The 14,466-nt window shown below is 40.8% G+C and overlaps 1 protein-coding gene across 3 annotated transcripts in view; it reads right to left on the bottom strand.

Moving 5' to 3' along the window:
• NIBAN1 (niban apoptosis regulator 1) overlaps positions 1-14,466 on the bottom strand; it is a 212,785-nt gene that overhangs the window by 23,332 nt on the left and 174,987 nt on the right. For all 3 annotated transcript variants that reach the window (XM_025430082.3, XM_025430083.3, XM_025430084.3), the window contains 3 exons: positions 7,243-7,358; positions 1,092-1,196; positions 506-668 (listed from right to left, as the gene is read on the bottom strand). In XM_025430082.3, the coding sequence (XP_025285867.3) occupies positions 506-668; positions 1,092-1,196; positions 7,243-7,358 (384 nt within the window). The remainder of the gene's footprint in view (positions 1-505; positions 669-1,091; positions 1,197-7,242; positions 7,359-14,466) is intronic.

Here is a 14,466-nt window from a genome sequence, read left to right on the forward strand (position 1 = left end):
GAAAAGTGCCAAAACAGGGGCGCCTGGGTAGCTCAGTGGGTTCAGCATCTGCCTTTGGCTCAGGTCATGATCCCAGGATCCTGGGATCCTGAGCCCCACATCGGGGTCCCTGTTCAGTGGGGAGCCTACTTTTCCCTCTGCCCCTCCCCCCTGCTCATGATCTCTCTCTCTCTCTCATGCTCCCGCTCTCTCAAATAAATAAATAAAATCTCTAAGAAAAAAAAAAAAGAAATGCTACAATAGGGGAGATGTAAGTAGTATCAGAATACACAGGCCACCATCACAGGCAAGAAGTAAACTTGGATCTTGCTTGGGTCACTGAAGTTTCTTCGGGAAGGTCCAGGGAACCTTGCTAGTGTCTCTAGCATATCTCCATTACACCTGTTACCACCTGTCACCAATTCCTCAGTTAAGTTTTCCTCTGAAGCCGTGAATTGTGACTACCTGGTGGAGCCCTACATGCGCAGCTTATTTAGCTCTACAAGCATGGATCATCTCCACTGACCTTTGATCTTTCCAATTAAAAAGTTCTTTGAGTTCACAATCTGATCCATGTCTGAACGGATGGTGCCCTCCAGGCCCTTCGTCAGAGTTCGGCATTCCTCCTTCAAGGTACTTAATCCTTCTGAAACTTGATGCTGAACCAGGTTGTAGGCGTCCTCCAGGAGCTGCAGTAGAGAACAGCACATAAATAGGGGCTCTGTCATGTGCAAGCGCCCGCTGGAGTCAAGCAGAGTGGGGAGGGTTAATCACAGATTATCTGAACATAAACACAACTGCAGGCACACTCTCATTTTTCTTTCAAAGTTAGAGTCTGTTTGGATTAGTCCTCATGCAAGTGAGACTGAGCAGACTCAAAGTAGGCAGTTCTCCACCCAGGGAAGGAATAAGAAAGAAGGAAAGAAGGAAAGAAGGAAAGAAGGAAAGAAAGAAGAAAGAAAAGAAAAAGAAAGAAAGAAAGAAAGAAAGAAAGAAAGAAAGAAAGAAAGAAAGAAAGAAAGAAAGAAAGAAAGAAAAAACTGCCCTAAAAAAGGAAGAGAAAGGGATATTCATTTCGAGTACCATAGTTGTATAACAAAACCATCACTTACACCGAACCAGGCTCTCTTTCTGTCATTTTTCTTCCCCTTCATTTTAGGCAGAAGGTCCGTCTGGAGGGTTGGCAGGAGCTCCTCCATCACCAGGTTACTCAGGATCTGTGAAGAGGAAGACGGGCCCAGTCAGTTGGCCAGTGCTTGCTGAATCTGAGCATCAGGCCAACTGAAATTGTCATCATGACTGGCAGTCCCCATCCCCACCCCCAACATAGGATTGTCCTGGGCTCCATAAAATCTGTTAGGCTGATAACTGAACTCTGGCTCTGAGGCTACAGAAATCTCAACTAAGACAATCATGGAGGATAAACAATCTTAAATATCTACAAGGAACAGTAATGTCTGCTGATGGTTTGCCATGGGAAAGGCCAAATTCCTCAAATTCTGACTACTCATATTCAAACTAGAAGAATCTAATGCATTTAAGATACAAGGCAAAATTTTAATTATGGATGAGGGCATCCTTAGCAACATTGTGAAGGGGGTCAGGCTTGGTTCTGGTGGCTTGAGGCCTGGTCTGTGTCCTCTGAGACCATCGTGACTCTTCAAGCTCCCTTGGGATCTATATGTCTTCACACTCTTTGTCTCTGCTGCTCCCTGAATCCCACCTCCATCCTCTTTAAAGTTTAGAGAAATAAGGGAGTAACTAATACTTGGAACAACTGGATATTTGTGGGAGAAGCAGAATATGGGGGAGGAGAACCAGAGTCTTCAGAATGTTTAAAAAAATTTGCATCCAAGTCACTCCTAAAATTTTGCTTGGCTCAATTAAAATGTGTGTGTGTGTGTGTGTGTGTGTGTGTGTGTGTGTGTGTTTACTCTGAGCAGTGTTCTCTATGCCAATGTATTACAACGTTCCATGTAACACCAACTTCTTCTTTAACTACCCACCTCCCCCTAAATTGGAGCAGATCCTGTCGTTCAAGACTCAGTTTTACTATGAATCTTTGGGGGCTTGCTCACAGCTTAGTTTTCAATATCAGGCTGCAAAACAAGATTTACAAAAAAAAAAAAAAAGAGTAATTTTGGGAATGGAGGCAGGCAGAAAAGTAGAGAATCATTTGACATCCGTTCCAGGAATTTAAAATAATATTTGCACAAAATAATTGACCTCCTCATAAAATTCAAATTAGGCTTTGGGAATTATGGAAGATTTTTTTCTGAGGTCATCGGTCAGCCTCGTGCTAGTGGAAATACTCATGAGTTCACACTAGATTTTGCCTTTCACCAAGGGTTCTGTTACAGCTGGGTGGAACACTTTAGCTGAACTGTACAGGAATGCTCCCAGGGGGGGAGTGGGATGAGCTATGCAGCCCCCTGTGCCTGTGGGTTCCTGGGAGAGAAGGCTGCTCAGGCCAGGGCAGGGAGGGGGGCTCCTGTCATCTGCAGTGTAGAACTTCATGGTATGATGAAGATCATAATGGGGATAGGATTTCCACTAGTCCTGGTAATTCACTGGTGGGATGTTTTTCTTTCTTAACCATTCTCTGGGAGCAGTCAAGAGGTGAACCAGAATCTTTGAGGAACTTAAGAAAAAAAAACATGGTATGTGCAACCTCCATGGAGATTAGCAGGTCCAACAATTAGATTCAGGTGGACACTTTATAATCATGGACGCTCCTTCTGATTCTGCTCAATGGAGGAAGTCCTTAGATGAGCAAGACATACCTGCCTGAGACCGATGGAAGCATAGCACGGGGAGAATGAGCTAGGAAAACAAGGAGACTAAGGCAGAACTGAAAATCAATGGGAAATATTCTCTTAGTTGAAAGTGGTAAATTCAGGGTCATAATAATTGCCCGTTTCATCCTTTTGCAGGTATTAGTTTGAGTCTGAACATAAGCATAAAAGGGACTTGAAAAGATGAAAATGTTACAAAGGCCAAAGAAAAAAAATATTCCATTTGGGTAGGCTTATGGTTTTCTTTTAGTCTTTCCCATAGAATGTTCCAAGAAATTGAGTTCCGTTTTATAATTTAGGGAATTGAAAAGGAAATGTTGGGGGGTGGGAGGAGAATGGGAGTGGGTTGCCAGGGTGTGAGGCTTGGCAACTCCACAGGGCAGGCAGAGCTTTGATCTACTGAAGCCCAACTGCGTCCAGCCCAACACCAAGTAATCCTCATCCTCCAACCTTCAGCCCATCCCCCATTTTGCACAGCTCCCCCTCTCCCCACCAGGGTCTGCTCTGAGATTTCCCATCTGGGTCAGCTTCCAGAAGCTTCTAAAGCCCTGGAATATTCTAGGGAAAGTAGCTAGTCAAATAAATGAACCATAGTAATAAAGGGTTTCCTCCACCTTCTGTCCTCAGAACAAGATCTACTGAGTTTCACCATAAGGGCCCTAAAAATACCACGTTTTCTTTTAAAAAATGGCGCATGCACGTGTGTGTGTGTGCACGCGTAAGCATGTGTGTGTTTAACTGCTAGGATGTGTAGATTTTACAATTCCATCACATATATAAGAAACCAAACATGCCATTAGGTTGATCAAAATCAACAAATCCAGGCTCACTCCCTGAAGGCCACACTATGTGTCACCTTCCAGATGCTGACGCTGTGGGGAAGGTGTGAGATCCAGAGAGACTTTCCTTCTTCCTGAGGCTAGCCTATGGTCTCTCTGTTACTGAGTGGCCATGGGTGAAAAAACCCATTTAAAGGGATCACATTCAAGGTCATTAGACCAAAGACAACTCTGAAATGTACGGAGAAGGCCTAAAATGTGGATAGTTTTCCTGTCTTGAAGCCACCATGTTCTGTGGGCATTATGAACTACTTTCTCAGCTCATCTGATTAATTTAAAGGCAAATTTAAATTTTGTAATAATAATTATAAAATAATAAATATATATTACATAAATATGTTACTCTAATAAATAAATAATAAATACACCAGATAACTGTAAATACTTTACATTTTGCAAACTGCTTTCCTTCATGACCTTATTTGATACATTTTTCTAGACAAGTAGGAAATATATTGATGTCTTTACTAGTATACAAGTATTTTCGCCTTAATAGTCTGTAGGCAAGTTACCCTAAGGTATTTGCTCTGCTTGGACGCTTGCCTGAAAAATAACCACCACCATGAGGACCTACCAAGACTTGCTATGGGAATCATTAGCATGAAGATAATAATGTAACAATGCTGAGCATCTTCTGAATACCAAGCCCTGAGACAGAAAGGGTTAGGAAAATGATGATCAAATTCTTAGCAAATATGAAAAAAGTGCAAATAAACCCAGTGCTTTAAGCAAAAGATGACATATTCTCAAACTCAGTTATGTCGTGCCATTTTTTTTAACTACTTGGTTCCTTTGTTGGACCCCTGATTTCTTTTTCCTGTGAGCATTACAACAGATGCTGCTTCAGCTCCATGCATGAGCTTAGAGTGAAGCGTACTCTCACTGGGCCCCAGACAGGAGGGGTTTGGAACTCATTTCCTTCCATTTCCTTTCACCAGTTTCTCCAAGCAGAGCCGGACATGGCTCAAGATGTGTTTCCATCCCAGATTGGCTTTGTGACCTCAGCCAACCTCTCTGAATGTTTTCTTCCTGGAAGGTTTGGACAGACAATCCTTGAAATGCCCTTCCAGGGCTCTCTCTTATGAGTCTGATTTCACAGAGATACTCAGATTCCAAGGGGAGCAAAACTTCTTATTGGGTCACTTGATAACTCTAGCTTTACTGATCTCTTCTCTGTTTTTGTTTTGTTTTGTTTTGCTCTGCTCTCTCACTTGTGGTATTTTTTTATACTGCAAAATTAGCACCTGCCTATCACTGCTTCGTGCTAATGCTCTTTGATGACCATATATGTACAGACCCACATACCTTTATCCACACACACTTCTAACGCTGCCTTTTTCTCTGGATGTTTCTAGGTATGTCTTGCCTCACTGTGATGGCAAGAGATGAGTCATTTAGTTCTCTTGCACCTTCTAGCACTTCACACATATCAACCCAAAGCAAAAACCAGAAGGTCAACAAAAGAAACATAATACTCAACCCAAAGAAAGGATTCACTAAGTACCTGCTTTCAATGGCATCGTGAAGGAATGTGAGAGGACATGAGATTTCAAATGAAAGAAGAGATCAAGCAAGTAGCATATGTAAACTGGAGGAGTTAAATAAATGTTGAACTTGGTATAGTCCCATTGTTGGTGTTGCGCTTTCACTGGACCAGGAATTGGAAGACATCATTTCCTTTGCCATTAGGCCTCTTAACGTGTGACCATGAAACTGGCAGCGGCACAGGGCAGGAGCCATCCTGTCCTGCCCATCTGTGGATCACCAGCACCCAGCCTGATGCCCGACATATAATGGTTCAGTAGGTGTTAGGTGAATAAAACCAGACAAGTGACTTAAGTGGTATATGCCTCCCTTGGTTTTCTCATTTACAAAATGGATACACCAGTAACCTCATGAGATTAGTAACACAAACACACAGAATTAGGATTTGAACATTAAAAGTATTACACACACACAAAAAAAAAAGTATTACACAAAGGCATTTTAATACTGATATATCTATTAAATATGTTGGTTTATATGGCAGGCTATTCAGCATCAAATGCTTCAGCCTCCCCTTTTGCTTTCATTTTTCTTTTTGGCATAAGTACAGTAGTCCTTAATCCTCTCAGATTGATAAATGGATGTGCTTCCCCTAAATATCAGAAACCAAGAATTGGCTAAAGTGCTGGAATAAGTCTCAGGCTAAGAAATAAATGAGTTTAGAATCCTCCAAAGAGCGGGGCGAGGGGGGGGGGTGGAGAAGCTTCTGAGTCATATGGTTTAACAATAAAGAACAGCCCCATTATCATGAGCAAGTGTTTTCAGCTTTAGATGTTTAATGACCATACAAAGGCAATGCCCCATCTGGTCTCTTCCAAATATTGTCTCCTAATAACAAATTCCACTGGTCCCCAAAAGAGGCACTCGGGGAGATGAGGGGAAACTAAAGAATAGCATTGTTGGATCCTGTGTGCCTCTAATTAAATAATGCCATACCCAGCCTGGCTGCATCAGCCATATGATTGGTGTTCTCATGGACACGGTTTCCTTGGAGATTTGTAACAATGTCCCTGGTACCAAGCCAATGGAGGTGCTCAGCCCATCATGATTAGCATTTAATCAAGGTCATGGGAAATTATATCAGGCCACAGAGGATAGAAAACTAGAGGAGGTAAATAAAACACATAGAAAACTGTCTAATGGGGGCACCTGGGTGGCTTAGTGGTTGAGCATCTGCCTTTGGCTCAGGGCATGATCCCGGGGTCCTGGGATCCAATCCCGCATCAGGATCCCCACAGGGAGCTTGCTTCTCCCTCTGCCTGTGTCTCTGCCTCTCTCTCTGTGTCTCTCATGATAAATAAATAGAATCTTAAAAATAAATAAATAAAACTGTCTAATACTTTTAAGATGTGTTTCTTTGACTACAAATCAGTCAATAAATAAAGATAAGTAGATGCCAAATAGTTATCCAACAACATCTCATTTAATGCTCAGAACCCTGCAAGGTAAACATTATCATCAGTCTCTTTCTCAGAGGACTACCTGAGACTAAAAGAGGTAAATAACTTGGCAAGATTTAGCCCAAGTCATGAACCTAAGCTCCCACTGCACACTTTGCACTATGTCACTCTGCTCATGTTTGCTTATGGTCTGGAAGCATTTGAAGGAATAATGCTTTGTATAGAAGGCAGTAGAAGTGGGACGCATGGGGGGCTCAGCGGTTGGGCATCTGCCTTTGGCTTAGGGCATGATCCTGGAGTCCTAGGATCGAGTCCCACATTGGGCTCCCTGTGTGGAGCCTGCTTCTCCCTCTATCTATGTCTCTGCCTCTCTCTCTCTCTGTCTCTCATGAATAAATAAATAAAATCTTTAAAAAAAAAAAGAAAAGAAAAGAAAGCAGTAGAAGCAAGTTTTTTCCATTGTAGTTGAAAGTGTTTTAAGTTGCCTTGTTTAGTGCCCAATCTGGAGGTGTTTGGAGAGAGTACCTAATAGCTTGTGGACCAAACACTTCTAGACGATGAGCGAAACAGCCTTTGGAACCACATCTTCCATTCTTGCAACGTTTTTCTTTGATTTTTTTTTTTATTATGACTCTGACCTCCTACCCTTAGAGAAGAGGGCTCAAAACTCTGAGCCCATGTTACCTGGACTTCATCCCCAGTGATCATTTCCCAGGAGCCATAGTGTCCCTTCTCCTGCCGGAAGAACTGCACAGCTTCTAAAAAGGCTTGGGCTTCAAACGTCATCTGCTTCGTGTAATCTGAGAGAAAGAGACAAGGGCATTTAGCAGAGAATACTTTTTACCTTTTACCATGGTTCTTCGAGAGTAATGATTCGGAGACCTAACATTATCTGAATATTACAAGGGAGAGAATTATGAGACACAGAAAAATTAAGCAGGTGCTGAATTCACAGTTCATGTGCGGATGTGTATCTTACTACTTGCTCCCCATAGCAGCTGATTAATTCTATCAGTTACTGGGCACACCACCTGGGACAAGAAGCAGATCAGTCCCCCTTTATCTCCCTTGTAAATGCTTCCCCTGGACACTTAGGCTCCTAGTGGCTTTATGCCTCCAACCGTAGCGCCTCACTACTGCAGGCCATTCCTTAACAGGGCTTCGTGTATTCACAGAATACCCTTCCAGTTTCCTGAACAAAACTCTGATTTTTCTGTCACTTTATGTCAACTTTCTGTCAAAAGGACGTCAATATAATATGCTGATTTATGCAAATAAGGGATGACTATTCCTAACAACTATACAGCAAGATACTGTTCTTCTAAGCATGTTATATATTTCACTGAAACTTAACAAAACCCCTCAGGCTGAGTGTTATTATCATCTTGATTATATAGATGCTCCAAAAGCCCAGAAAGATTAATTAATTGCCTAAGGTCATACAGCTGGTATGTGTAGATTCAGGCAGTCTGATTCTAGTCAGACTACACTACACTATACCAGCACTACACTACCTCACATACTAGTTTTTTTTTTTTCTCACATACTAGTTTTATGGGTTTGCCCTTCCCAAACCCAACATTAGATTTTATTTTTTTATTATTTGATTTGATCTTACTCAAATTGAATTAATTAACATATAGTGTATTATTAGTTTCAGAGGTAGAGGTCAGGGTTCATCAGTTGTATATAACACTCAGTGCTCACGACATCACATGCCCTCCTTAATGCCCAATATCCAATTAGCCCATCCTCCCACTCCCTCCCCTCCAGAGACCCTCAATTTGTTTCCTAGAGTTAAGAGTCTCTTATGGGGATCCCTGGGTGGCACAGCGGTTTAGCGCCTGCCTTTGGCCCAGGGCGCGATTCTGGAGACCCGGGATCGAATCCCACATCGGGCTCCCGGTGCATGGAGCCTGCTTCTCCCTCTGCCTATGTCTCTGCCTCTCTCTCTCTCTCTCTGTGACTATCATAAATAAATAAAAATTAAAAAAAAAAAAAGAGTCTCTTATGGTTTGTCTCCTTCTCTGATTTCATCTTATATTATTTTTCCTTCCCTTCCCCTATGATCCTCTCTTTTGTTTCTTAATTTCCACATATGAGTGAAATCATATGCTAATTGTCTTTCTCTGATTGACTTATTTCACTTAGCATAATATCCTCTAGTTCCATCCATGTCCTTGCAAATGGTAACATTTCCTTTTCTTATAGCTGAGTAATATTCCATTACACACACACACACACACACACACACACACACACATATCCTATATCTTCTTTATCCATTCATCTGTTGATGGACATCTGGGCTCTTTCCATAGCCAAACATATTAGATTTTAAAAGGTGTTACATCTGAGAGAAAATATTTAATGGCAGGATTTTAAGTATGGTTGAAGGAAGAAGGTCTCAATAGCCTTCCCAGAATTCCACAAATCACACCGCGCATACAAATGTCTTCGTTTTTATATGGACTGAATATTTGTGTTCCCCAGAATTCATGTTGAAACCCTAATCCCCAGTATGATAATATTGGGAGATAGAGCTTTGGTCTATCAGGTCAGGAAGGAATGATGGGATTAACTGCCCTTATCATGATGGGATTAGTGCCCTAATAAGAAGCTAGTTTCTCCTCCTCTTCCATCTCTCTCCCCAGATACTGCATCTACCAGTGCTTGGGTCTTGAACTTCCAAAACTATGGCATTTTTGTTATGGAAGCCCAAACTGACTGAGGCAATTTTCTTTTTCTTTCTTTCTTTCTTTTTTTTTTTTTTTTTTTTTTTGGATTTTATTTATTCATGAGAGATACAGAGAGAGGCATAGGCAGAGGGAGAAGCAGGCTCCTGTGGGGATCCTGATGCAGGACTCATCCTGGAACCCCAGGATCATGCCCTGAGCCAAAGGCAGAAGCTCAACCACTGAGTCACCCAGGCATCCCATGACCAAGGCGATTTTTAGTGCACAAAGCTAGCTCTTGGAGGATAAAATGATAACAGAATTATAAAAATCTTTTCAGGGAAATGAAGCTTAGAAATAATCTAATCTAACAATAAAGAAATCAAATCTTAGGGGAAATAAGGCTAAATGAAGACACCGAAAGCACCAAATCTCCTACCTCCTGCTTCTCCTCCTGTAGGACACAAAGTTCTCTTGCTAATAGCATATGATCTGCACTTACAGGGCAAATTAAATTGGCCAGCTGATTCACTGGGAGCCTTCAGTGCTTCAGACAATGGGATGACTGTCAAGGAATGAATGGTTGAAATAGGGTACTGGGCAGAACTGAAAAAGGATCCATCTGCTCCAGAAGGTGACAATCAATTAATAGGCTGTAGATGACTCTTTTAAGATTGGTTTACGAGGTCAAAAGCCTCAGGAACTGGGAAAAGGGAAAATATAGTTCAAGGCATAGCCTCTATAAGAGTTCATGCAACATTCTTCATGGTAAGGATACCATAAAACCTGAATCTCCACCTTCAAAAATGTGGAACAGTAACTGACATTTCTGATATCGACAGAGAGATCTGCTCAAGATCTAAATCAGAAAGATCATGTCTGAGAATCAAGTTTTTAAATGGAAATATTTGCTTCCTTGTTATTTTATTCTGGTTTGCCCAGTGAGTTAGTGTTTAATCTTAGAGGTTTGGAAAACACAAATTAGAGTCCTGGTATGAAATTGACAAGAGGGGGGCTGTGATAGGGGGCTCAGGACACTGGGAGGGACTTTACCAACAGAGATGGAAACTGTAATTATACATTGAGATTCAAGATTGACTCATGTGCTCTTATTTTTAACAGCTGTTTTCATTTCCAAGCTAAGGAAACAAAAAGATGGAAGAAAATGTGGTACTTGGATGGAGTGAGTACTGCCAGACCCGCGAGCCTGGGAATAAGGTTTTAAATTCTTCATGTCCTTACAAAAAGCAGAAATTTACTTATTGCTTCCCCCACTAACCTCAGCAACTGGAGGAGGTATTTGAAATCCTACCCATACGTTCTATAACTGTCTCAAAGCCAACGGTGGCAATCCCCGTAGGGTTGTGTTCCAAAAGTCTTTGAAAAAAAAAATAATAATAACAGAAGAAATGGGATTTGGAGACAATGATGTAGGAGTCAGGGAGAAGTCCAAGAGGAGAAAGAAGTGCTGGAATGTAGTAGTGGTGACTGAGGCACCTTAATGTAGGCAGAGAAGAAAAGGGTTAGTAATCAGATGAACCACACAGGAAATTATAGTGATTGAACATCAGCAATAAAGCCTAAAAGAATGAGGGCAGGGATCTAAATTCTGGGCTGTCTACCATTAGAATGGATTTAAACTGGATTTTAACTATTCCTTTTCCATAGGGGAAAAAAGGATCTCATCTACTGATTCATCATCAGATTTTCAGGTTATAAACTGATTAAGTAAATTAACTTATCCACAACTTTTAGAACAGTGTCTGCCTCGTAGAATAGTAACCATTTTATGGATATTAGTTTTCATGATTGTAAGCCAAGCTCAACAGCAATTGCCAGATCATTAAGGAAATAAAGAACAAAGGTCTGCTTTGTAAAAGATAGAACTATTGCAATGGTAATACGACCTTCGTTTCTTCTGAGTTGTTTGCAGAGGCATTGCTGAACTCAGCCAGAATGTACAGGTGTTTGAGAGAAACCGGATTATCAGTTATTTGATCAACTTCCTGCCATAGATCTCAGGAGAACAAATTCCAGGATCACAATCCCCCACTCTCCTGCCAACAAGCAGCTGAGAGTTTAGTCCAGTGGTCCTCAGAATCAACCATGGCTCTTGGTTGTTAAGCCTTCTGCCGACTTAGAAAAATGGCAGGTATCAGCTCCCCCTGTGCGTTTCCAACATGCCATGACTATGAGAATGCTCAGGGAGACAGATGTGCTGGAGAGAACTTAGACATCATTAAATCCAGATCCCTCATTTTGTGGATAAGGAAACTGAAAAAAAAAAAAAAAAGGTTAATTTCTTAGCTGAAGGTCACACAGCTGGTCAGAATCAGAGCCAAGAGTTGAAAAAGGAGCTCTGGCATGTCAGAAGCGGCCTTGGCATTCATGCTTACTTAAATCACAGACTATGGTCGCTGAAAGTGGTCTTAAAGGTCACCTACCCTGAGCTCTCATTCCATGCTGGAAGCCTTCAGAATCCCAGACACTCATCTGGTCTTAGCTTGAATATTTCCAGTGACAGAAAGCTCACAATTTATGAAATAGTCACGGAACTGCTCTAATTATTTGAAAAATTTTCCCTTTATTGAGCCAAAATCTGTTTCCATGAACTCTCATTAATCTCATTTCTGCTTTTCAGAGCAAAATAGACAAGTTTACTCCTTTTCTAAATGGTAACTCTAAAAAAGTAGTTGAATATCTTTACTTTCCTTCAACCATTCTTTAAACAATATAGCTTTGGGATTTTTTAAATTTAGCCCACTCTTTTCCTTCCTTCCCTTAGTAATCAATTCCATTTAATCAACATCTTTCTTAAATGTGGCCCCTACACTGAATATAAACCACTGAGTATTTTCCAACTTGTGCAAATTATGTAAAGTAAAAAGATTACTTTCTTTTTCTGGTCCCCAACTTCTTCTTCTTCTTTTTTTTTAAATACAAACGCATCACACCAGAGACTCTTACCTTTCTTATAGTCAAATAAAATTCCTACAACTTTTTCATAAAAAACCCTGTCAATTTAATCCTTTCATAACCTGTACTTCTGCTTTTGATTTTGAAGTAGATGTTTTAATGCTACCCCTAATAAATTATAAGTTACTGTGGTCAACTTAATGCCCCAGATCCTTCCCAAATCACTTAAAATTATAATTCCGCTTCCAAACTCCCTTTTACCTCTATATCATTAAAAAGTTTGGTGGGCTTGCCTTCTTCTGTGTTTTTCTCCAGGTCACTGATAAAAATATCCATTGGATCAAGGGCAAGGACAGATCCCTGGGAAATTCTAAACATTTTAGAAGACATGTGGGACACACATCTTGGCCATTCATTCAACAATCACATCCACAGGACCAAGACATGTCTATTTTCTTTAGTCTCTCCCTATTTCTCCTGTGCCCAGTTGCATGGAAAACTCATATTTGGGAGACATGATGAAGGATTCTGCAAGAAAAAGAAAGCGACTCTAGGCCCCTTGGGGAACAGTTATTCAAGGGGCAGCTTTTGTTTTTTTCCACTTACACAGATTTACAGCATGTCTGAGTCAACTGAAATGCCAAAGCTCCAAGGCCTATGTAGTCATTCTGGATTTTGACTCTGGCTGCTGTGTTGGGACTCCCTGACTCAGGCTGGGTTTGGAAGCTGTGTTGTTATTTTATTTGATCGGTTCACTACGCCAGGCCATGTTAGCTGATCTGCCTGGTGATTTGTAAAAGTTATGTAATAGCATTACTCACTACACTGCTATGGGGTTCATCTCACTAATGTATACTTCAAATTGTCTTCAGCTTCAGGTCAAATGTCGTCTTTTCTGGAAGAGCTGCAATAAGGCTGTTTGCCCTAGTTTCTTCTCTACCACACAGGAGAAGCACAGTGGAAAGTAACCAACATTTACTGAATACTGTCAGTGTATGAACCATGTGAGCTGTTGACACACACTATCTTATATAATCCTTCTAGCAATCCCATTAGGTAAGAATTAGTATTCCCACTTTAAGGCTGACAAAGAAACTGACTTCAGGAAGGCTAAATAATTTGTTTAAGCTAATATGTGGTTAAGTAAGGCCTACTTACTTCCAAAGTCCTGTTTAATTTTTAAAAACTTTTTATTTTCAGATAATTGTAGATTCACATGTTCTTATGGAAATAATATGGCAGTGAGGCGATGGGTGGCATAGTGGGTTAATTGTCCAACCAGTCCAACCAGTCTGGCATATGCGAACACGTATCCACACGTACATGTATGTATGCTTGCATATGTATGTATGTGTATGTATTGTGGTTTAATTTTTATTTTAAACTTCCTTTCCTTCTCAAAGTTTAGAATCATAGAGAGGCACCTGGGTGGTTCAGTTGGTTAAGCATCTGCCTTTTTAATACAAACACATTGCACCCGAGACTCATACCTTTCTTATAGTCAAATAAAATTCCTGCAACTCAGGTCATGATCTCATGATCCTGGGATTGAGCCCCACATCAGGTTCCCTGCTTGGGTGGGGGGTGGTAGTCTGCTTCTCTCTCTCCCTCTGCCCCTTCCTCCTTACTGCTCTCTCAAATAAATAAATACATAAATAGATAGATAAATAAATAAATAAACAAGTGTTTGCAATTATATAATTCTAGAGTTTGAATATATCATAGGATCATCTAATCTAAACCATGTGTTTAAAAGTCGGTAGACTGAGGGCCAGACAGAATGTGACATTATTAAAAACAAAACAAAACAAAACTCACTGGAATTAAAAGTGAATGGAGTCCAGGGGCCCCTGGGTGGCTCAGTGGTTGAGTATCTGCCTTCAGCTCAGGTTGTGATCCCAAGACCCTGGGATCGAGTCCCCATTGGGCTCCCTGCATGGAGCCTGCTTCTCCCTCTGTCTATGTCTCTGCTTCTCTCTCTGTGTCTCTCATGAATAAATAAATAAAATCTTTTAAAAAAAGAATGGAGTCCATTCTCATGAAATGGTAATAAAAGTTTTGATTTTAAAAAATGTATTTATTACCAACCTAAGCAAATATTTATTGCCATATTACAAATGATAAGTCTTATGAGCACTAGCCCCAGGATTATTCAGAAGTCCCTGAATTGTGTTTCATAAACTTCTAGACTAAAATATTCATCTACTGACCAAATCTTATTTGTGTTAGTGGGTACAGACCTATCAAGAAGAGAAGAGGAATAAGCCAAGAAAAAATGTGCCCTCCATGGAGATCCAGGGACCCAAGGATGAGTAAT

Source organism: Canis lupus, chromosome 7 (genome assembly GCF_003254725.2).
Source record: "Canis lupus dingo isolate Sandy chromosome 7, ASM325472v2, whole genome shotgun sequence".
Taxonomy (NCBI): Eukaryota; Metazoa; Chordata; class Mammalia; order Carnivora; family Canidae; genus Canis; species Canis lupus.